Genomic DNA, 24,072 nt, shown 5'->3' with positions numbered 1-24,072 from the left:
CTGTGGACTGGAATTCAAAACAAGATATTGGTGTTTAAGGTCGAAGAAGTTAGTCCCAAAGATTGTGTTCTTGCAGTGGACATGGCAAGGCAGCCCTCTGGGGCTCAAGAAGAATGATCACATGACATCGGATTGTGTTTTGTTTGAAATCTTACAATAATGAGTCTATTTGAACACCACAATTTCTAAAATGGGGGGGGGGTGACCCATGATATATTGTCAAAAAACAGAAAACTGACGTAAAAGCCAAATATAAAGATACAAAAGATAACAGTAGCATTCAACCATCCACAGGTAAAAGGCCATCTGGACATAAGCCTTAGACCAGAAAGACACCATCCACTGCAATTTCTCCAGTCTTGCCCTTGCCACGTTCAGCTTCAAAAATGATCTAATAATGGAGAGGGAATAAAAAATTATTTGCAAGTATTTAACACAATGATAAAATCCCACTATTTAATTGCTATTAAACTGAACTCAATTCATATGCCCCTATTCCATAGAAACAGGCTTTGACATTGAATATATGGTAATGTATTTTCCAAATGCCTGGTATCTACACTGACTGAATTACAATCAGAGAAAACAGGGCTCCTGCAACACCTAAAAGAATCTGAAAAGCCCTGAAAGCTGAGAATAGTGAAGTTTAAGAGGAGATTTTGGAATTCCTTCCCTTTTAGAAGGATAAAAAAGGCAAAACTAAAGGCATAATACGGTTTTCTTCTCAAAACCCAGGCTAGAAGAAATTTAATTATCGTCGTGAATCCTCCTCCTCCACTGGTGGGAATGCAAATTGGTACAGCCACTATGGAGATCTGTATGGTAGTTCCTTAAAAAACTAAACACAGAGCTACTGTATGATAGGCCAATCCTACTCCTGGGTGCCGAGAAAACTGCAATTCGAAAAGACAGATGCATCCAAATGTTCATTGCAGAGCTGTTTACAATAGCCAAGTTATGGAAGCAACCTAGATGTCCATCGACAGGTGAAGGGAAAAGAAGGTGTGGTGTAATGGAATATTACTCAGCCATAAAAAGGAATGAAATAATGCCATTTGCAACAATATGGATGGATCTAGTTGGTCCTACTGAATGAAGTAAGACATAGAAAGACAAAAATGTGATATGATTTATATATGGAATGTAAAAAAAGTAGTGGGAAAAAATAGTACATATAAATGTATTTACAAAACAGAGCCACAGACATAGAAAACAAACATGGTTACCAAAGGGGACAGGGGTAGGGAGGGATAAATTGGAAGATTGGGATTAATATATATACACTATCATATATAAGATAGTAACTGGGAATTCCCTGAAAGTCTTTTGGTTAGGACTGGGAGCTTGCACTGTCAGGGCCCAGGTTCAATCCCTGGTCCGGGAACTAACATGGATGGACCTAGAGAATATCACATTAAGTGAAGTAAGTCAGACAAAGAAAGACCAACACCATATGATAACAGTCATATGTGGGATCTAAAATATGACACAAATGTGGACTTCCCTGGCAGTCCAGTGGTTAAGACTCTGCACTCCCAATGCAGGGGGCATGGGTTTGATCCCTAGTCGGGGAACTAAGATACTGCATGTGACACATTGGGGCCAAAAAATAAATAAAATAAGATATGAGAAAAGTGAACCCATCTACAAGACAGAAACAGACTCATAGACATAGAGAGCAGACTTGCGGTTACCAAGGTGGAGTGGGGGAGGGTGGATTGGGAATTTGGGGTTAGCAGATGCATTGGAGGAGGAAATGGCAACCCACTCCAGTGTTCTTGCCTGGAGAATCCCAGGGACGGCGGGGCCTGGTGGGCTGCCATCTATGGGGTCGCACAGAGTTGGACATGACTGAAGCAACTTAGCAGCAGCAGCAGCAGCAGCAACAGCAGATGCAAACTATTAGAGAATGGATAAACAGCAAGGTCCTACTATAGGGCATGGGGAACTCTATTCAGTACCTTGTGATAAACCATAATGGAAAAGATTAGGAAGAAGAATTATAGTTAGGTCCCCTGCATATGAGCCGTCAAGTTTCTAGCTTTCAGAGATGCAAACGTACGTTCCATTCATGTCAGGCGTGAGTGACATTCCAGGTCGTCCTCTGTCTCCTATTGCTGAGGATCCTTCAGCTCTACCATCTCCCACCTCCTCTCCCTCCTCCATCGGTAACTCCTCTTGCCTGGTCCACTTGATGCCAGCCCCTGTGTGCCAGCTGTTGTACTGCACTACTGTGCTTTCTGAGGTACTGTACTGTAACTTTTTCCACAGTTTATTGTGATCCACACAGTCAAAGGCTTTGGCATAGTCAATAAAGCAGAAATAGATGTTTTTCTGGAACTCTCTTGCTTTTTCGATGATCCAGCTGATGCTGGCAATTTTGTCTCTGGTTCCTCTGCCTTTTCTAAAACCAGCTTGAACATCTGGAAGTTCACGGGTCACGTATTGCTGAAGCCTGGCTTGGAGAATTTTGAGCATTACTTTACTAGCGTGTGAGATGAGTGCAATTGGGCAGTAGTTTGAGCACTCTTTGGCATTGCCTTTCTTTGGGATTGGAATGAAAACTGATCTTTTCCAGTCCTGTGGCCACTGCTGAGTTTTCCAAATTTGCTGGCATATTGAGTGCAGCACTTTCACAGCATCATCTTTCAGGATTTGGAATAGCTCAACTGGAATTCCAGCACCTCAACTAGCTTTGTTCGTAATGATGCTTTCTAAGGTCCACTTGACTTCACATTCCAGGATATCTGGCTCTAGGTCAGTGATCATACCATTGTGAGTATCTGGGTCGTGAAGATCTTTTTTGTACAGTTCTTCTGTGTATTCTTGCCACCTCTTCTTAATATCTTCTGCTTCTGCTTCTGAAAGAGATGGGAATAACAGACCACCTGACCTGCCTCTTGAGAAATTTGTATGCAGGTCAGGAAGCAACAGTTAGAACTGGACATGGAACAACAGACTGGTTCCAAATAGGAAAAGGAATACATCAAGGCTGTATATTGTCACCCTGCTTATTTAACATCTATGCAGAGTACATCATGAGAAATGCTGGGCTGGAATAAGCACAAGCTGGAATCAAGATTGCCAGGAGAAATATCAATAACCTCAGACATTCAGATGACACCACCCTTATGGCAGAAGGTGAAGAGGAACTAAAAAGCCTCTTGATGAAGGTGAAAGAGGAGAGTGAAAAAGTTGGCTTAAAACTCAACATTCAGAAAACGAAGATTAAGGCAACTGGTCCCATCACTTCATGGGAAATAGATGGGGAAACAGTGGAAACAGTGTCAGACTTTATTTTTTTGGGCTCCAAAATCACTGCAGATGGTGACTGCAGCCACGAAATTAAGACACTTACTCCTTGGAAGGAAAGTTATGACCAACCTAGATAGCATATTGAAAAGCAGAGACATTACTTTGCCAACAAAGGTCCGTCTAGTCAAGGCTATGGTTTTTCCAGTAGTCATGTATGGATGTGAGAGTTGGAGTCTGAAGAAAGCTGAGCGCTGAAGAATTGATTCTTTTGAACTGTGGTGTTGGAGAAGATTCTTGAGAGTCCCTTGGACTGCAAGGAGATCCAACCAGTCCATTCTGAAGGAGATCAGCCCTGGGATTTCTTTGGAAGGAATGATGCTAAAGCTGAAACTCCAGTACTTTAGCCACGTCACACGAAGAGTTGACTCTTTGGAAAAGACTCTGATGCTGGGAGGGATTGGGGGCAGGAGGAGAAGGGGATGACAGAGGATGAGAATGTTGGATGGCATCACCGCCTCAATGGACATGAGTTTGGGTGCGCTCCGGGAGTTGGTGTTGGACAGGGAGGCCTGACGTGCTGTGATTCATGGGGTCGCAAAGAGTCAGATATGAGTGAGTGACTGAACTGAAGGGAGCTAAACTGTAAGATTTAAAATGTTTTCTTTATTTTCCGTGTTTTTTTTAATGTATTATTTGTGTGAAAACTATTATAAACCTATTACAATGCAGTACTATATAGCCAATTGAGTTAGATGGGTACCTTGGCTAAATTTGTTGGACTTACAAATACATTATAGGAACACAACTCATTCATATGCAGGGGACTTACTGTATATAGAGGTAGAACTTAATCACCTGTACAGCAGAAATGAACAACATTATAAACTAACTATACTTGAATAAAATAAATATTTTGGAAAATGACCTTCTTGTTTCCATTCACTGTGATAAGTGCTGGGCACAAAATCAGTGAGCAGGATGTGCTTTTATGTAGTAAGGAATTTAGAGCCTGGTTTGTAAGGAAGTTGGTGGGAGGAGCCTGACACATGAGCAGTTCATTTCCACAGAATATGATATGCCTGCATCTGACAAGTCATATCATTAGTTGTGCTGTTAAATACCTTGCCTATTTCACTCCAGAATATAAGCTCTTAAGTGGAGGGGAAAGTCTTATTCATCTCTGTAGCCCCAAGGCCTAGGTACTTCAGTAAGTGTTTTGCTTTGTTTGTTAAGTCACTGAAAAAGAGTGTAAATATCTCATTTTATACAGTTTTCGACTTACGCTTTTGGGAGTATCAATTCCGTGATACAGCTGAATTTTCCCCATCCTCCACCATTCATCCATGCTCCTGGTTTTCTCCCAGGCCAGGGCACTCTTCCTATTTTTCACAAACACTCTAAGCTTCCCTACTTTGTTTCCAGCCATCCGGTAATGAAAGAGCAAACAGAAGTTGCTGTGGGGTTGCAGGTTGGGGAGGAGAAGTTTCAAATGGCCTATGTCCTTCTTCTGACCTGTCAGGGCTGAAACAGCCATATAGTAGCCAACAGCTGGAAGAGAAGAAAAACCCACAGTTAATGAGGCCATTGCAAAGGGTTTGGCTACAGTGAATAAAATAGCTGTTAAAAAATGAACACTAGGTGCCTACGGGGAAAGCTCAAGTGCTTTTCATTTCAAATATTTAGGAACAAAATTTTCATGCTAACATGAATTTTAGAATCCTAGGGCTGAAATTCTTTGCTCTGTAGAGAAGGAAACTGAGAGTTAAAGAAACTGAGGAATTTGCTCACATTCACAAAGCTTGGTAGTAGTAGGTATGGGGTAAGAATCTAATTTAATTATCTTTAAGCAATGTAGATAATTTTCAGCTAACAGAAAATTTGTGTTCCAGAACTTTCCACCTTGGTTGTTTAATCCTGGAATGCATTTCTCCACTGAGTTGTATGTACGATGGCTAGCTGGTTAGGTGGGTCCACAGTGTGGTATTTAATTCACAACATACATGAATTTGTACTAATGGTATCATGGAGCTGAGCCACCATGTGCAACGTATCACTCCAAGTTCTGTTTGAAGATGGCGGAACACAGATCACCTTCTGTTTCTCAGAACCTTTTCCCAAGAATTTTGTAACCAGTGTAGTGGATGTTTGCTCATCTGCAGCTTTTTGGTTGTGGCTTTGATGGACTTGGACAAAAACTCTCATAGGGTGGGCTTTGAAGAAGTTGACAGAAAGAAGATACTCTAGAAGCCAGGAGAAAGACACGGTGGGTGGGTGGAGTTTTCTGGTAGTCCAACTCCTAGAGACATTCTCAGGGCCCAGATTGACATTGCTTTAGTTTTCACTGGACCCAGAGACTGCCTGGTCTTCTTCCCCAGTTAGTAAATTTGCCAGATTCAGAGAATAAAAGTACGGAATGCCCTGTGGAGTTTGCATTTCACATAAACAACATGTCTGAGATATACTAAAAAGCATGCGCTGATTATCTGAAATTGAGGCATCCTACATTTTATCTCGCAGCTCTACTAGCTACAGTCTTTTGTGACCCACTGTGGTAGGTTTCCCTTTTACTCCAGTTCAAGCCCACTTTGATCTGTCCTTGAGATTTCAGCCTTCTAAAAATGCTGATTCATCCCATGTTGAGTGAACCTCAGGGTTATTTGCAAATCAGGTGTTTGTAAATAGGGAACTTCTATCCTTTCCCTTAATCCCACGTTCTAATGGAATTTTTGTTAGGAGATACCCAGGTTTCCTGATTGCATGTAAGGGCTTGCAAGGGAGGCTCTCAGGGAGGAATCAGTGTCAAGGAAGGATCTAGAAGGATCTTTTACCTGAGGGCTGGGCATATACCTCTCCAAAGAAACACTTTGATGGGTAAAGAACCAGATTTCCTGAAAGTATAACAGTTATTTCTAATTACAGAGTCAGCCTTAAATGACCAAAATTCTATTTATGCTCCAAATGGGATCTGCCTTCCAAATGCTCTGCCTCAAAGGAAGTTAGAGCCCATCAATAGTAGACAGTGGAAAGTAGGCAACTCAGAGCTTCAGCAGAGAAAAATTCAAGGTTAATTGGAATGAAAGAAATCCTCCAGCGATAGGTGGGCAAGTCCAGTCCAGGAGTTCAGAGTGCTGATCTGCTGCTCATTATGATTTCAGTGCTCTGACGGGTGACGCTCCTAAAACTCAAGGGTTAGGGAGAGCTCATATTAATATTTCCTTTCCAGATTCCTTTCCCCTTCCTCCTAAACTCAAAAGACAACCACAGAGCACCATAGCTGGTAAACTGGGGAAAAGAAACAACTTCCTTCTACCTTTTCCCAAATACTCTTAAAACTCATACAAAGCCCTACATCTGTGTCTCAGCAGCAGGGGAGTGAATACGGAAGAGGTTTGCTGGAGAATCCTTTACGGGGTAGGTGGGTGGGAAATGGACTAAGTCAATCATTTATCAGGGGAGACTTGGGAAGGTCTAAAAGCTTCTAAACATGACAAACAACCCTGACTTCACAAACAATGAGGACAATTACCCTCGAATCATTGGATACCTTTAATTCTAGGGCGGACCACAAGACATGAATCAGTGAAGACTATATACCATTATCTCGGTCCACAGGATTCCAGTCGAAATCATCTTCTATATCCTGTTTCCAGTCACAGACACCATGGTCAAAGGTGCAGTCAACTGAGATATTTAAATCTACTAAGAAAAAGGGTGCATTTCAGCATCATTAAGCGGATTAGGAAATGTTTTACCATTGGGAGCTTTGGAAGGCATGGCCATGTTTGCAGTTTCTGTCAAGAGTTTAGGGAATTTGGGACTAAAAGATGCAAACTATTATCTACAGGATGGGTAAACAACAAGGTCCTACTGCATAGCACAGGGAACTATACTCAATATCTTATGACAAGCCATAATGGGAAAGAATGCAAACATAAATATATACATATGAATGTATAACTGGATCACTCTGCTGTGCAGCAGAAACTAACACAACATTGTCAATCAAATATATTTCAATTAAAAAAAAGTTTAGCTAAGTATGGCCATCTTGGTATCCATTTTGTTTGGCCCTGCAGTCTGCGAGGGCCTTAAACTGGCTTTAGCCCTAATGCAAGTGCAAGCCCATGGAGTCACTTGTAAAAGTGAGTTCCTCATATGGCTTTCCCAATGTCCCCTGTGATTGAAACCCTCTCCTGCTTCCCAGGACCTTGTGTCTGCCTTAGATAAGACCCCCCTGAAGCTTACTAACACCCCAATGTTTTCATTGGAATCCATCAATGCAACCTTAGCCCAACAAGCCCAAAGCACTACACACACATGGACCCTCATAGAGGTGTGTGCCCCACGTTCTGCCTGGACTTCCCTCTAGGGCCCCTGGAGGCCATGCCATGTCATTCCCCAAGACCTGGATAATAAACTTGTCTATTTCAATTTCTTTTGTGGTCTTTTGTTGAACCATCTGGCACCCAGGGGCTCCATCTAACAAATGTTCATTTAACAAATCCTAACAACTGCATGGGGTACAGGGTCAGCTAGCACAACTTTTGACCCAGTGCCTCCAGTTACTTTTATGTAGATTGGGGTCAGCAAACTAACATCCTGGCCCACTGCTTGTCCTTGCAAATAAAGCTTTATTGAAACACACCAAGCCTATTCATTTACATATTGACTATGGCTGCTTTTGAGCTGCAGTGATAGAGCTGACAGATGCAACAGAGAGTGTATGGTTCACAAAGCCTGAAATATTCAGCCTCTGGCCCTTTACAGAAAAAAGTCTTGACCTTTGATGTAGGTGCCAGAAATTACCACTGGGAAAAAGAAGAAAGACTGAGAGGTTTCTGATTTGTAATGAATACCAGACTCTGGCTTGGAATGGGGGGCTTTTGCAGTTTATACTAAGGAATAAAGGAAGGGCAAAGAAAGGGGAAAAGCTAAAGAGATAAAGGGCAGCAACTGGTTGTTGATGCATTAATGATTTGCAAAGCATTTTCACGTACATTACATCATTTCATGTGGCTGCCACAAAAATTCTACAATCATGACCATTTTTAAGAAAGTAAAACAGAGTCACAAGTGATTTGACCAAGTCCTCCAGACTGAGGGTTGGAACTAGACCTGACTCCTAAACTAGATGGGAATCCAGGCTGTCCATCTACATATATCTTAAGCCAGTACAAACACACAGCCTCTTCTCTCACTTTCCTTTCTTCTTAACCCTTATTTTCCCCTATTCCAGAAAAGATATTTTATTTCTGTCTAAATTCTAAAATTAAAAGATGCTAGGTAATGCTTGATTCCATTCTTCAATATTCTTTATGAGTGCTATTACCCCTAAAATATACTCACTCCTAATATATGTTACTCACCCTTGTGTTTCAGATGGGATGATGTAGTTTTTCTTTGGACCAGAACCAGATCAACTTCACTCACTTCATTCACCTTAGGAGCTAACAATGAACACTTGATAAAAAAAAAAAAAATCCCTAAAGCCCCACATACTAAGAAGGTACGAATCAGTGAACAAAGAGGGTTTATCATATATGGCTTATCATACATAGCTGGCCATTCGTAACCATGGGCTCCACATTTACAGATTCAACCAATGACAGGTTGAATATATATTGTTTTTAAAAATCCAGAAAGTTCCAAAGAGCAAAACTTGAATTTGCCTTGCATACCAGGAAACCATTTACACAGCATTTACATTGTATTAGGTCTTTTAAGTAATCTAGACACTACTTAAAGTATAGGGTAGGATGTGTTTAGGTTATATATGAATATTGCACCGTTTTATATAAAACTTGAGCATTCATGGATTTTTGTGTCTGCGGGGGTGCCTGGGACCAATCCCCCAGGGATACTAAGGGACAGCTGTGTTCTACTTACAGAGTATGTTACAGCAATGTTTCCCTAACATTTCCAAAGCATTCATATTGGTGCCAGTTTCCGCATCTAGAACATCTTTTTCAAAAGGTGCCCCAAGTGGACCCCATTAGGCATCACCTAACTAACCTAAACACAGCATATTAAAAATCTGAGACATGACTTTGCTGACAAAGATCCATATAGTCAAAACTATGGTTTTTCCAGTAGTTATATATAGATCTAAGAGTTGGACCATAAAGAAGGCTGAGCACTGAAGAACGGATGCTTTCCAGCTGTGGTGTTGGAGCAGATTTTTGAGTCCTTTGGTCTACAATGAAATCAAACCAGTCAATCCTAAAGGAAATCAATCCTGAATAGTCATTGGAAGGATTGATGCTGAAGCTGAAGCTCCAATACTTTGGCCACCTGATGGGAAGAACTGACTCCTTAGAAAAGACCTTTATGCTGGGAAAGAATGAAGGCAGGAGGAGAAGGGGACAACAGAGGATGAAACAGTTGGGTGGTATCACTGAGTCAATGGACATGAGTCTGAGTAGGCTCCAGGAGATGAAGGACAGGGAAGCCTGGCATGCTGCAGGCCATGGGGTCACAAAGAGTTGGACACTACTGAGCAAGTGAACAACAATAACAACAACAATGGGGCAAGCACAGACAAGGCAAAATAGAGAGGGAGCAACAGATGCCTGGTGAGAATGGAAGGGAAAGTCCCAGGCTGGGTCAACATGGAAATCCCCCTGCAGGGGCCGAGGCTGATGATGGCTCTGTACAGTCACCGGTGACAATGGTGATTCTGTGGCTCATGTAGAAAACTGAAGCTTAAGCTCTATATAGAATGTTCCTCTATTTTACCTTTTAAAATTATAACCACACAACTCTGACATTCTCCTTTCACTGAGTGTGCCTGTAAAAAGTGCCTTCAAGAAGGAAAAAGGTAGAGTTTAGCAGATCTACCTGGGTGGGCGGGATGTCTCTGGGGTTTAGGGGTGTGCTGCACCCAGAGCTGGGCAGCCAGATGACTGAGCTGACAGGACAAGCAGGCTTCCTTGGTCAGGAGCAGAAGGAGGGTCTGCATCAAATAGGACATCTCCCAGGTAAGTGGAAAAGGCTGACCTTCTGTGCATCCCACAGCAGCAAATGTGATTTTTTTTTTAATTTTATTTTATTTTTAAACTTTACATAACTGTATTAGTTTTGCCAAATATCAAAATGAATCCACCACAGGTATACATGTGTTCCCCATCCTGAACCCTCCTCCCTCCTCAGAAGATGTTAGTTTCCAGACCATGTAGAGAACCTTGCTTCTTCAGATTTAAAGCTGACCCCATCTTACATAGGCTTCTCTGGTGGCTCAGACAGTAAAGAATCTGCCTGCAATGCGGGAGACTGGGGTTCGATCCCTAGGTTGGGAAGATTCCCTGGAGTAGGGATTGGCTACTCATTCCATGGGCAGAGGAGCCTGGCGGACTGCAGTCCATGGGGTGGTAAAGAGCTGCACACGACTGAGCGACTAACTGTCACACTTCACTTCACCATCTTAGTTACGGCATCTTCCTCTTTCCTGTCATTTGCCAGGGAAAACTACAATTAACTTTTCATAAGATGCATAAATTAACAAAAGTCATACTTGATACTCACAAAACACATCTCCACGAAGGCTTTGTTCTTGCTCCACATGGTTCTCATCTCTTTTCTCATCCTCCAGCCTCTCTTTCTTTCTGTTTTCATTCCTCTTCTTTTCTCCGTGAGGGTTCCCATCTCTGGAAATGCTCTCTTCAGAGCTGAAGGGCTCCCAGTCAACCTTTGCGGTGGGTGTCCCTCTGGGTTCTGCAATGTTTTTCATTTTTACCTTCTGTCTCATGCTATTCTTATGAGCAAGCAATTTCTTAATTCTGTCCTTGATGGTACGAGGTGCTCTAAGGAGTTCTTTCACAGAATTCTCGGGGATAACTAAAACCAACAGTAAAAGAGAAGTTCCACATTGACCAATAATCAGATGTCTCACAAAAACGGAGCATTTAAAAAATGTCAAAGTGCAGTCAATGAATGCTTCCAGAATCAACACATATGAGGCTCAATCATCTGATATTTTAGAAAGAACTGCATTTGCATCTGTTTTAAGTGGTTCCAATGGTTACAGCGGAATCTTAACTACCTTAATCGTTCAAAGACAAACCTTCGTTTTGCTTCTTAAACTATGATGATGAAATACCTGCTCCTACCAAGCTGGGTTACAGATCACGACGTGATGAATTTTCCAGAATCCTCTAATATTTCTGTTTTCACATTGGTATTTGTCAAAGCTGCTGTTGCCCGGGGAGCCCTGTAATTTGTTTAAATGTGATGTTAAAAAATTATAGCTAGCACTATGTTGAACCATACGTACATTGCCAATAAGGAGCAATTTGTGACCTACAAATTTTTGACTTTTGATTCAGTGTATACATATCTTTGAATTTCTTCACCTCAACCAACTAGTATCAAAAGCTAAATGATTTTCCTTATTGAGAGGCATCTATATTTAGTTTTACATTCATTTCATATTTCTCACCACTAAATTAAATTCTTTTTTAAAATGCATCCTTGTAATAGACTGACAGACACAGAAAGCAAATTTATGATTACTAAAGGGAAAAGGGAGTGAGAGATAAAATAGGAGTTTGGGATTAACAGATACACACTACTACTATATATAAAATAATCAATAAGGACCCTACTATACAGCACAAATCCCTGGTCAGGGAACTAAGATTCCCACATGCTATGGAGCAACTAAGCCCACATGCCACAACTAGAGAATCCGTGCTCTGCAATGAAAGATTCTGTATGCTGCAACTAAGATCTGACACAGCCAAATGAACAAATAAATGACAAGTTGACTTTTAAAAAATGCTAGGATAAAAAGAGGGCATTTATAAGGTTAAAATGGGTGAATACATGTCAACTACTAAGATCAGTGGCCAACATATATTGGGCCTGTGTCTACTATTATTTTTAGAATTCATCACCAGAATGTCGAAAATCTTCTACTAAGTTAAATTCTTTTCCAGATCATACCTCTTCTGCTTATGTTATTACTGAAGGAAAAAGTATTGGAATGGCCTCATTGTACTCACATCTATATTCTTGAATATGCTCTGTAAAATGTGAACTTCTAATGATTAAAGCATATGTTCAATGACTAAAGAAGCTGCTTTCCAATGGGAACCACCATTGAATTTTGGTAAAGAAGCCATTGTCACTATTACTCCTCCTATGAGTGCATGGTTGTAGAGCATTTAATACATTCTGGGCTGGAGTTAAGCCCTACACATGGATGCTTATTTATTATGTATGGATTATTTCATGTAATAGCCAAAACAGTATTAAGGGTCAGACACTATTATGGGCTTCCCAGGAGACTTAAGAGACACAGGTTCAATCCCTGGGCTGGGAGGATCCCCTGGAGAAGAGCATGACAACCCACTCCAGTTGCTTGGAGAATCCCATGGACAGAAGAGCCTGGCAGGCTATAGTCCATATTGTCACAAAGAGTCGGATATGACTGAAGCAACTTAGCATGCACGCACACACTATTTTGAAGAGAGAAACTGAGATCCTGATAGGCTAGTTTGCTCTCAGACCATAGGCAGTAGGCTAGGGAGCCAGGAATCAAGCCAAGGCAATTTGATTCCAGAAGCCATGCTCTTGGTAACTAAATGACACAGTGTCCTTTCTTAAATTGACTGTTACTAACCAAGTTGGGTAGTATTAGAGTTTTGATTTCCTTAGAATGACGTATAGCTGCTGTCAAACTCAGACCAAATTATCTAATGGTGCATTATTAATACCCACATATTCCCTGGTGGCTCAGATGGTAAAGAATCTGCCTGCAATGCAGGATACCCGGGTTTGATCCCTGGGTTGGGAAGATCCCCTAGAGAAGAGAATGGCTACCCACTCCAGTATTCTTGTCTAGAGAATTCCATGGACACAGGAGCCTGGTGGGCTACCGTCCATGGGGTTGCAAAGAGTCAGATATGACTGAGAGACTAATACATACACACACGTATAAGAACAGTAAAAGAATACACACATCCACATTTAGGTTGCATTATTCTTTGGATACAGATGGTGCATAAGGATAATTGACTAACTCCTCTTTTGTACTGCCATCTAGGGTCTGGACTTTTTCAAAAATAATACACTCATAATAAAAGCTACTTTATTATTATATACAAGCAGTTCACACAGATACAAATGTATTTTACAACACAGCATTTTATAATGCTGAACACTAATTAGATGTGGTTCTCTCATTTTTCTATGACTTTTCTTTGCATATAAGGGTGGATTTTGGTCATCCTTTAAGCAATGTGTGTTAAGACGTTAAGATCAATTTTCAAAAGAGATATGGCTGTTTATTTTACAGAGAATCAATCAAAACAGAATGGAAAGGACTGGGCAAATAACATAGTGAGTGACCTGAAGATAGTTTTCTTTTGTAAATAAACATTTTGGCAAAAGACTAGAGAAATGATTCTGCTGCAGAATGGACAGCAGCAAAATTAATGATTTTTCAGATATCAAACAGAACATTGTGATAAGTTTGAGGTTTTGAAGAATCAAGAAAAATTTGTTTTAAACTGCTCCCCTAAGTAAGCTTAGAGTTGGATGACCAAAGAAAAAAAAAGTTTTCTTAGCATAAGAAATGTTTAGGTTGACCAAAATAACAAACAGCTCATTAACAAACAGCTCATGCAATTCTATGCCAAAAAAAAAAAAAACAAGCCAATCAGAAAAATGGACATTTCTTCAAAGAAGACATGCAGATGGCCAAAAACCACATGAGAAGATGCTCAACATCACTAATTATCAGAGAAATGCAATCAAAACTACAACGAGGTATCACCTCATATCAGTCAGAATGTCCATCATCAAAAAGTCCACAAACAGTAAATGCTGGAGAGCATGTGGAGGGAAGGGAAGCCTCCTATACTGTTGGTGGCAATGTAAATTGATACAGCCACTGTGGAGAACAGTATGGAGAGTACTTTAAGAACTAAAAACAGAACTACCATATGATCCTGCAATCCCACTCCTGGGCATATATCCAGAGAAAACTGTAATTCAAAAATATACATGCACTGCTAAGCTCATAGCACTATTTACAACAGCCAAGACATGAAAACAACTTAAATGCCCATCAACAGAGGGATGCATAAAGAAGAGGTGGCACATATATACAATGGAAAACTACTCAGCCACAAAAAAGAACACAGCAATGCCATTTGCAGCAACATGGATGGACCGAGAGATGATCATACTAAGTGAAGTCAGTCAGGTAGGGGAAGACAAATTTCATATGATAGTACTTATACATGGAATCTAATTTTTAAAAGTGATACAAATGACCTTATTTACAAAATAGAAACAGACTCACATATTTCAAAAACAAATCTATGGTTATCAAAGGGGAAAGGTGGAGGGGTGGACAAATTAGGAGGCTGGGATTAACATATACTCACTACTATATATATATATATATATATAGACACATATATACCTGAGTCACTTTGGTGTACATCTGCAACGAACACAACATTGTACACAAACTATACTTCAGTAAAATTTAAAGACTGTTTGGGTTGATGGGGGATTTACAATCTCTAAACACTGGGCTACAATAACAAAAACATGGGTTGCAAACAGCTACCCACTTGCTCGCTTACAAACAGTGCCTTCATTTGGACGTTGGTGACACACTGTGGTTTCAAGAGGGGCCAGTGATTAAGAAGGAAGAGCACTCCAGGTCTGTTTTGGCCAGTTCTTCCTAATCTCTGTGATTCTTTGGTCTGGGGACAGGGATGAGTACGTGGAGGTGAGTTGAGTTGCTCCCTTACTGACACAAGTGTTTTTCCAGTGAACCTTTTTTCTCTATGCACAGCATTGTTCTGCATTTACTTTTACAGGATTTCAGAGTCAGGAGGAGCTAGACCTTAATGAATATGATTGAAACTGTGCTAATAACAGTCTGAGCCAGAGCTAACTTTATTGAGCATCTACTATGTGCCCGGCCGAACTAAGCTCTCTGTCTATACTACCTCATTCAAGTCTCAATGAACCTATGAGAGAAGTATTGGGAAGAATGTGGGGGCCCCCAAACATAACCCAAGATAAGGATTTGGGTGCAGGTGGTTTACTTAACAGGTGATTCCAGGAGGCAGAAAAGGGGTAAGAGGGACAGTGAGACAGGAATGGAGGAGAGTCAAAAATGTTGCCTCGATGGACAGGTAATCACTGTGGGTGTCAAGGGACATCTGGGAACCAGCACAGAACCCACCTCAGAGCTGTCCTGCTGCACAGGGGAGGCTGGGGGATTGAGGTGTAGATCCTTGGCCCCCACGGCTTGAGGACTGACTATCCCTGGGGGTGAGAACTTGGGGCTTTAGCTCTGGGAGGAAGGCGCAAGGCCACGATGCAGGCAGAGTCCACTGCACTGGGGCTTGGGACATGCACAGAACTGTCCCTCACCTCACTGGAGTCAGGGGTCTCTGAGGGATGGTGGCCTGGCCCCTTCTGAGGACTCGCTAAAGGGCCACCACGGGGCCCATTTCAGATAGAAAGACACTGAGTTTAGAGAGGTGAAGCACCTGGCCAAAGACCAAGGGCAGTATGGGGTACAGCTTGGATTCAAATTCAGGCCTTCCTAGCCCTAAGCTGGGCTGTCGACCAGACGACCTGAGACCAGCGAGGCCAGAATTGACATGTGCAAAGTTGGTGGCGTGAGGGAGCCCTTGACCACTGATCGTGTGTGGAAGGTTTACTGATTCAGTCCCTTCTTGGCAGGTCTTTCAAAATTATGGCATCTTTCCTGCCATCCCACCTACCCATGCACATCCCTGCACAGGAAGCCAGTCTCTCAGCCTTTCTTTGAATAAAGTTCCAGAAGGACACCATGGGCACGTCTACACAGAGGGACAGAAACCACAGCAACAAGCTACTGGAGACCGAGGAGTCGCTGAATCCCATCTCTAACCAAAACGGGGGCCCTCCTGGAGGCCATGGTCCCCACTCCACAGGTTCTCTTCACTCTGAGATCCCTGATGGGGAAATTTGTCAGAGAGAATGCAGTCCCGCTCTTGGCCTACTTTGGCTATGGGAAAGCACTTTTACTTTTGTTGTTGTTCAGTCTCTCAGTCATGTCCGACTCTTTGTGACCCCATGGACTGCAGCATACCGGGCCTCGCTTCCATCACCAACTCCTGGAGTTTGCTCAAACTCATGTCCATTGAGTCGGGGATGTCATCTATCCACCGCATTCTCTGTCATCCCCTTCTCCTCCTGCCTTTAATCTTTCCCAGCATCAGGGCCTTTTCCAGTGAGTTGGCTTTTTTACTTTACATTCCTCAAAATATTTACAGGTACTATGTCTGCTTTTCCACACCCTTTTTTTTTTTTTTTTTTCCCCTTCCAGGTTAAACGCTGCCCCGTTCTTTTGGCAGTTCTTCACAGAATGTGATTTCCACACTCATCTTCTTTGCTTATACTCTTGTGTACATCATCTCATCCAGTGCCGCTGGGGTATGATGAATCTTTTATGAGTGTGGTGCTCAGAGTCCATCATGGTGTGTGGGCTGTTTATTTTTGCCATCACTGAGTTCAGCTCTGTTGTCATCAGGAATATCAGCCAGGTGGGGGTACAGGATAGGATACAGGTCCAGGGACGACTTACAGCCATATTTATTGGAATATGTGGCTATGCTCCTAAGGCATCTACGAGAGAGTAGAGTCAGGGTGTCCAACAAGTCTTGGCACACAATGAGCCAATGCTAAAAGGGACATGATCAAAGGATAAGCCCAGGTGACTAAACAGAGTGGGACATGGTTGGTCAGGCACGTGACTGACCTGTAATCTTTGCTGGCTGGTCTTTGAAGATATTCTGGGTGCTCACCATGCTTTCTAGTTTTCTTCTCTTTCAGGATGCATGACAGGATTAGATATATTTTCTCCCCTGCTTCCAAGCTTAATCATGATCGTCCACACTTCTTTAACTGCTGTGATGAACCCTCAGCCTTGGATTGACACCGTGATACCATAAGACAGTGGGACCTCTGTCAGCCTGCATTCCTAGAAAGAAATGCCCTGACAACTCTCTCTGGGTATAGCACAAGTGGCAAAAGAAACTGTGATTATTGTTGCAGCTTTTGACAGCAGTGATGTTTTCATTGAGTGTTTCAGAGTTTACCAGCTGAGCATTAAAGAATTCATCAGCAGAAACCATGAGACTTGACTCTACTTAAAAAAAAAAAGTGAATAGAGGCTTGAGGAGGATTACAAAGGGAGGTTCGCTTCATTGTACATTTTTTTCAGTTATACGTTCTGAAAAAAGTCCTGACTCACATGGTTAAAAACCTTCTCCGGTTCTAAGCCACTGACTCTTCAGGACTGTTTGTTATTGCCCCATATTCGAGCCTCTCCTGACTGATACATTTGCTCAGTGCCATCGTCCTCAAATTTTATTTTCAGTATTTGAAAACATGTCCTGAGCAGAAGACCCTTCAGAATCCCTGCGGTGCTTTAAGTGCAGTGCCTACAACTTCTGTGAGAACAGGAGGTGTGGTCTGATTAGCTGAGAAGACCAGTCAGAGGCGGAGTTAAGTTTCCAAACACTGTATGCAGGCATCCTGCTCCCCTTCTGCTCCCAACACACCAGAGGGGAAGGAGCAGGGAGAAGGAAGGGAGGAAGGAGACAAGGAGCAAATGCTTTATAGGGAAGAGCCAAGATGCGGTGACCAAGTGCACTTATGGGCGCACTGCTGTCCGCTGCCTTTATACCCCTGCTTGCACTTGCACTTGAAGGATCCTTGGGGATTGAGGCAATTGGCATGGAGGCTGCACGTGTGGGTATTCGCAGCACATTCATTTATATCTGAAAATGTGAACAGTCGCAAGAATCATCTTGTGGTAACAGCACTTGCTGAAAGACTATCCCCTGAACTTGAGTAACTCCAGGGCCAACCACTCCACCCAGCCAGCGAACCCTATGTGGCCAGGGAACTGAGAAGCGCTGAGGATGCCTGATGCCTTGGCCCAAATCCCGGGCTTTGCTTGCTGCTTGGTATGGTGGGAGGGTGTCTGCAGCTCACCTCCCCCACAGAAACCTCCTCTCCTGCTTATCAACGCTCCTGACATCTCTAAGTTGTTCGGGCTTGATTGCATAACATTGTCGTCGGCCAAACTTACCACTAAATAACAATATCAGAAAGTAAATTCTATAGATGGAAGGGCTTGGGACTCCTTGCCCACAAAGAAGAAGACGGACTAGGAAGCACTGACATCATCTGAAAAATGTGAACCTTTTGTTCACAGACTGCCAGGAGCAGGGGTTAGGCCGGTCTGAGCTCGTCTGTTGGGTTTAGACTCAGAAAGTTTACTGAATTCCACCCATGTGACAGCTTCCTTGGCCTTCTTTTCCTTCCCGCTTTTTTGCTATACTTCTCGAGGGCTTCCCATGGGCACTTGTGGTGAACAACCCACCTGCCAATGCAGGAGACATGGGTTGGATTTTTGGGTCTGGAAGATCCCTGGAGAAGGAAATGGCAACCCACTCCAGTATTCTTGCCTGGGGAATATGCACACAAAACAGGCTATTGTTTGCTTGTTTAATTAATTAATTTCTTTATGGCTGTGCCATGTGGCATGTGGGATCCTAGCTGACCAGGAATCGAATCTGTGCCAGCCTGCAGGTGAAGTGCAGAGTCTTAACCACAGGACCACCGGGAGGTCCCCTAGGCTATTGTTTTTTCCTCAGCCACAAGGGGGCTCAGGTGCTGATCTTAATCACTTGTTAAATCACAAGGATTTGCTTCCTTTGACAGCTCCCCGTGTGGACTCCCACCCTGTCCTGTGGCATCTCCCTCTAGGTCTCAGGAAACAAGCTCCAACTCTGTGACACAGCCTGGAGATGGACCCCAGAGATGGTGGGTTCTGGAGCATCTTGGAGGATCCCAGCTCACAAGAAGTGGGGATGTTACAAGCAGGATTTGGATGGCCTTTAGGCTTGAGGGAAGAGCTATGGAGGCTTCATACGATGTGTTCAAAACCCAGGAATGGATATTTCCCCAACACGAATACACAGGACACGTCCTGGTCAGCTCTGAGCTTAGGGTGGAAAGAAACCCTACTTTCCCTGCTGCTGTCAGCTTTCCGTGTTACGCACACATGTGTGTCATGGGCACGTTATGTAAACAGGAATCTCCAGGGGGCCGAGATGTCTGCAGGACCAGCCCCATTCATGCTCTATCAAGGGCAATGGGAAGCCGTGCAAGGGCTCCCCAAACACCCCACTTCACTTGCTCATTGAGACTTGGAATTCCTTCCCTAAGGGACAGGATTTCTGATTTCACCCATATCAGGCCGAGAGCTGAGCGATACCTCAGTCTTATCATAGAGTCATCTTGATGACCCCAGAAAGCGAACATCTTAGGGGACATAGAGCTGGAACCATGGGAGGGTTGAAGGAGGAGCGAGGAAAGAGAACATTGCATCTCCTTCATTCATTTTTCTAAATCCATTCCTGAGGGAGGCTTAGGCAAGGGCCACTGAGGTCAAGATTAAGCAGGACTTGTTATGCCTCCTTTTATCAAATATAAATATGCTTCACTGTCCTCATTTTCAGGGCTTTCCAGGTGGTGCTAGTGGTAAAGAAGCCACCTGCCAATGTAGGGCACATAAGAGATGCAGGTTGAATCCCTGGGTTGGGAAGACCTTCTGGAGGGGGAAATGGCGACCCATGGCAGTATTTTTGCCTGGAGAATCCCATGCACAGAGGAGCCTGGAGGGCTACGGTCCATAGGGTCACAAAGAGTTGGACACAACTGAAGTAACAGCACTTTTAGCTATACCTGGAAATAGAACCAAAAATATAATCAAAATGAAACCAATCAATTTTTTTTTTCAAAAAACCCACAAAAATCATCTCAAGCTATTTCTCTCCATAATAGAGCTACAGAGACTGCGATTCTTTACGTTAAACTTTGATTAACCTGGCTTCATGTAATTCATGTCATCAGAGTTCCCAAATGACAAAAATTTAGAAAAATATAGCTTTCTTTGTGTTGTTAAGCTGGTCAGTTCAGTAGATGGTTCAACTAATAGACTGAACTGATGTATAAATACCTGTAAGAAAGCCTATAGGTTTCTTACGTACACAGTCATACCGGCCACTGATATATTTCAGTTCGAATCCAACATGACATTTGCAATAGTAGCTTTCAAATGTGTTCACACATCTTCGATTGTAGGGGCAGAAGGCTTTATCAGAGACACATTCATCGATGTCTAGGATGGAGAACCAGGATACGTCAGACACAACAAGAAAGCACCCTCCCTCCAACACACGCTTGTGCCCGCACCCAGAGCACACAGCACGCACACACACGTGTGGTTTCTTCACTGGAAAACTCTGATTATTCTGCTACCAATGTCCTATCCTCCGGGAAGAGTTCTGGATCCCTGAGGCGCATTCACTGGATTTCTATCACTTTGTACAGCTTATTTTAGAGGTATTATCTTGCTGTAATGGCATTACTTCTATTCACATTTTCTCTCTCATTAGACCCTGCCTTTTCTGGGGCAGGGAACATACGGTGGCACTTGGTACACAGACACTCCATTTTGCTGAAGGAATTAATATTCTTCCAGCTATGGATATTGCATGGCAAACCTAATACACAAACATTCAAAGCTTGCATTTTACGAAAGAATTATTTCCTGAGCAACCGCCTCCAAGTCCTGTCATATTGTCCCAAATCAGAAACACGGTATCTAAAGAATGTACTGATACATAAATCATGGGTCAGGTGGAATGAAGCCATGATGCAACTTAGGAGACAAGAGGCTTCCTTCCTTTGCTGCCATGGAAAGTCACATCACCGAGGGGCTGACAGCTATGCTGACCAAACCATTAAGACTCAGACTTTGCCTTAACTTTCAGATGTCAAATCAAGTAAATTTGGAGCCATCATTATTTTGAAACAGTGGTTAAACAAGAAATTTGGTGCTGGCTTATTGTTCTTTTTGCATTCTTGATATAATTAACGAGTAAGTGTTGGATTGACCAAAATTATTTTTCAGGGATCACTTTCATGTACATCAAGTTTCTCCTCCAATACAAATGGCACTCGACAAATCAAAGAGGTGGGTGAACACTTGGATTCATTTGGTCAAGAATTAGCCTTGACATAAATCTGATTTTACTGAAGAGCACGAAACCCTATGAATTGAATTAAATAATTGCCTGCTCTCAAAGAGCAGAACCAAAATTTTAATTTATGCAGACTTCTATTAAAGTGGTTAACTGATTTAGGATCTATTTGAGTGAGATTTCTAAATGTGGTTTATCAAGTTATGTATCAATACATTTATGGTAAATAAACACCAACCACCTCAACTGAAAAGTATTTCTGTTGTAGTCCAGAAGTTAGAATATTAAGTCATAGTGCTATTTGCTTGCTTCCATCAAAAAAGATTAACAACTCTTTCAACATTCTGTTTGGTTTGACATCCCATAATAATGCTATGTGTTAACTTGGTCATAATATTATCTATCTTTAGTGCAATATAGTTAAGTACACTAAGAGTGTATACAACTTGGTAGTTGAAGTAAAAAGTGCAGGGTAAATATACAAAAATAAAATTACTTGTATCTTTTTCCATTATGGCATCAGGCAACCCAACAAATTATAGAAAAGTGTTTCCTCTAGCACAGCAAAGTGCATCTAGAACATTCGTGCTATAAATGTTGTCATGGAAATGGACATAAATCTGTCATTTCAGGAACTTTCGATGTCTAGTCAACAAGTAGGTTGTGACGGAAGAAAAAGGAGGAATGGAGTAAAGGGAGAAGTCAGGGGAGGAGGTAACTCCAGATACTCTACCTAGACAAGCTCTTCCATTGGGGGCCAAGCGGAGGCCCGGAGATGGACACAGACAGCGTGGCCCCTCTTCCGTGTCTTTACAGCTGTACTGGCAGTTGGTCATGGCACACGTCCTAGAGTCTGTGAAAAGAGGCACAGGTTAGCCTTTTCCCCAGGAGATGATAAAGAAATGCTCACTAAGGAATGATCGCTGACCCCTGAGACATGAAATGTAACACGTGGGATGGTATCAGAGGATAAGCTTCATCATCTGAGTCCCAGATGGAGATCCAAATGGAATCTGTGCAGGGGTGGTGTCTTGTTGGCCCCCTGGTTGATTCTGTTGCCCAGTGCATTGCACCTGACTGTCTTTAGGCAGAGCATGCACCCCTCAGTCACCAAAGACGGCATCTCTCTCTCTTCCTGTACAAGATCCTTTATGTCACCTGACTGATCTCTACTACTGGCTGAATGCAACCTCTGATGGAGATGATTCATTTGAATAAATAGGGTAAAAAAGGGCCAATTCTACCCATCTCTCCATTCATATCTAGCCTCCTTGAGAGTCACTCAAATCATTAAACCTTGTCTTTTAGGTGCATGTATTAAAACACGCAGCAGATAAGGCTGATCAGCTACCCAAAAGCCATTCCCATTACTGAGGCTGAAAAGCCAGTTACACATCTTTTTCCTAGCTTCCCATGCAGCAACAAGGGAGTGGCCATATGATTCTGTTATAGCCAAAGAGATATTAAGATAAGTCTGCTGGGGTTTCTGGAAAAGATGCTGCTGCATGACAAAACGATGGACACAAAAGAGGCGTTTGTTTCCCGGCATCGCTCCTTTTCCCTTGGTCTTGCCTACCTTTGATGTGTGTGTGATATCTGGAGCTAGGGCAGCCATATTGTGACCACAAGGCCACAAGCATGAGGATGAAATCAATACCCTGAAGATGGCAGAGGCGGAGTCCTTGCTGACCTGTTCTGGAACTGCTTGCCTCCAGCTTTTAAAAGTAAAGATAATTTAGTTTGATTTTTCTGTCACGCATTGCTAAATAGACCATGTCTCACAAAAACACATATCCCAAGTAGGGTTCCAGTATATATGGATCAAAAGTGCCTATAACAGGGGAGCACAGTGAATGTCCTCCCTTTATACACCCGCATCTATAACATGCCAGTCAACCAGCTGGACGAAAGAGACTGCAAAGGGCTGGGTAAATAAAATCAGCATCCGTGAGAGACATTCAGGGCCACCTGGCCACTGGAAGCTATAAACAGGGAGGCAGAGGCAACCCTCACATGTATAGTAATAGACAAAGAGGGTACCAGGACAGACACACAGGCCACGGTAATGTAGCAAACACTGACCAATGGTTATATTTCTAGTTTATTCCTTTTCTCTTTAATTGTCTCCTTTCAAAATTAATCTTCAAAATTTACTTCATTTTATTCTTCCATTTGGAGAAAGATATCTTTTTTGGCACTAAAAAGGCTTTCGTGGAATGTTTCAGAAACATCCATTAGCATGTATCTTTTTAAAAATGTTACGTGATGACTAGAAAACCCTGGACAGTTGTTCCCAAGGGGCTGGGGAGTGAAGGGGGTAGTTCTGGCAAAGTTCTATTTGGTAGTTGTTACATGGATGCTGGCTTTATAAGGATTCATTAAGCTATGTATTTGTTTCTTGGGGGTTTCTGTTTAATGTATAATAAATATTTTTTAAATATACTCAAAAAAATTAAAAAAAAAAAGACTCTCTGAATGCCTGCTTTGTCTCTTAAACATGCTTGCTAATGGAGACTCTAGTGGTGTTGGGGCATTTTGCCAAGTGGAGCCAGCAGCTCAAGGGTGAGGCAGGGGTGGGGGAAGTGAGCTATGCAGGAGCCCGGAGTTTACAACCAATGGAGGGAGAGCCCAGGATAGGCTGGGGAGTCAGAGGACCCTGCAACCATGGGAAGCTGGCAGAAGGCACAAGCTGCAGGCTTGTTGGGGGTGGCAGGGCAGATGGATTTGCTTTTCAGCTGCAACATAA

At 42.5% G+C, this 24,072-nt stretch overlaps 1 protein-coding gene across 1 annotated transcript in view; it reads right to left on the bottom strand.

The window, feature by feature from the left end:
- Positions 1-280: 280 nt before the first annotated feature.
- The window catches only part of LOC112582211 (epidermal growth factor-like protein 6), a 38,779-nt gene continuing 14,987 nt past the window's right edge, over positions 281-24,072 (bottom strand). The window contains 9 exon segments of the mRNA XM_044937242.2: positions 281-391; positions 4,538-4,803; positions 6,850-6,954; positions 8,622-8,702; positions 10,777-11,088; positions 17,408-17,411; positions 17,932-18,050; positions 20,327-20,461; positions 22,060-22,179. Of these exon segments, the coding sequence (XP_044793177.2) occupies positions 281-391; positions 4,538-4,803; positions 6,850-6,954; positions 8,622-8,702; positions 10,777-11,088; positions 17,408-17,411; positions 17,932-18,050; positions 20,327-20,461; positions 22,060-22,179 (1,253 nt within the window).

Source organism: Bubalus bubalis, chromosome X (genome assembly GCF_019923935.1).
Source record: "Bubalus bubalis isolate 160015118507 breed Murrah chromosome X, NDDB_SH_1, whole genome shotgun sequence".
NCBI lineage: Eukaryota > Metazoa > Chordata > Mammalia > Artiodactyla > Bovidae > Bubalus > Bubalus bubalis.
The sequence above is the reverse complement of the archived record's forward strand: the minus strand, read 5'-3'. Positions and strand labels throughout refer to the sequence as shown.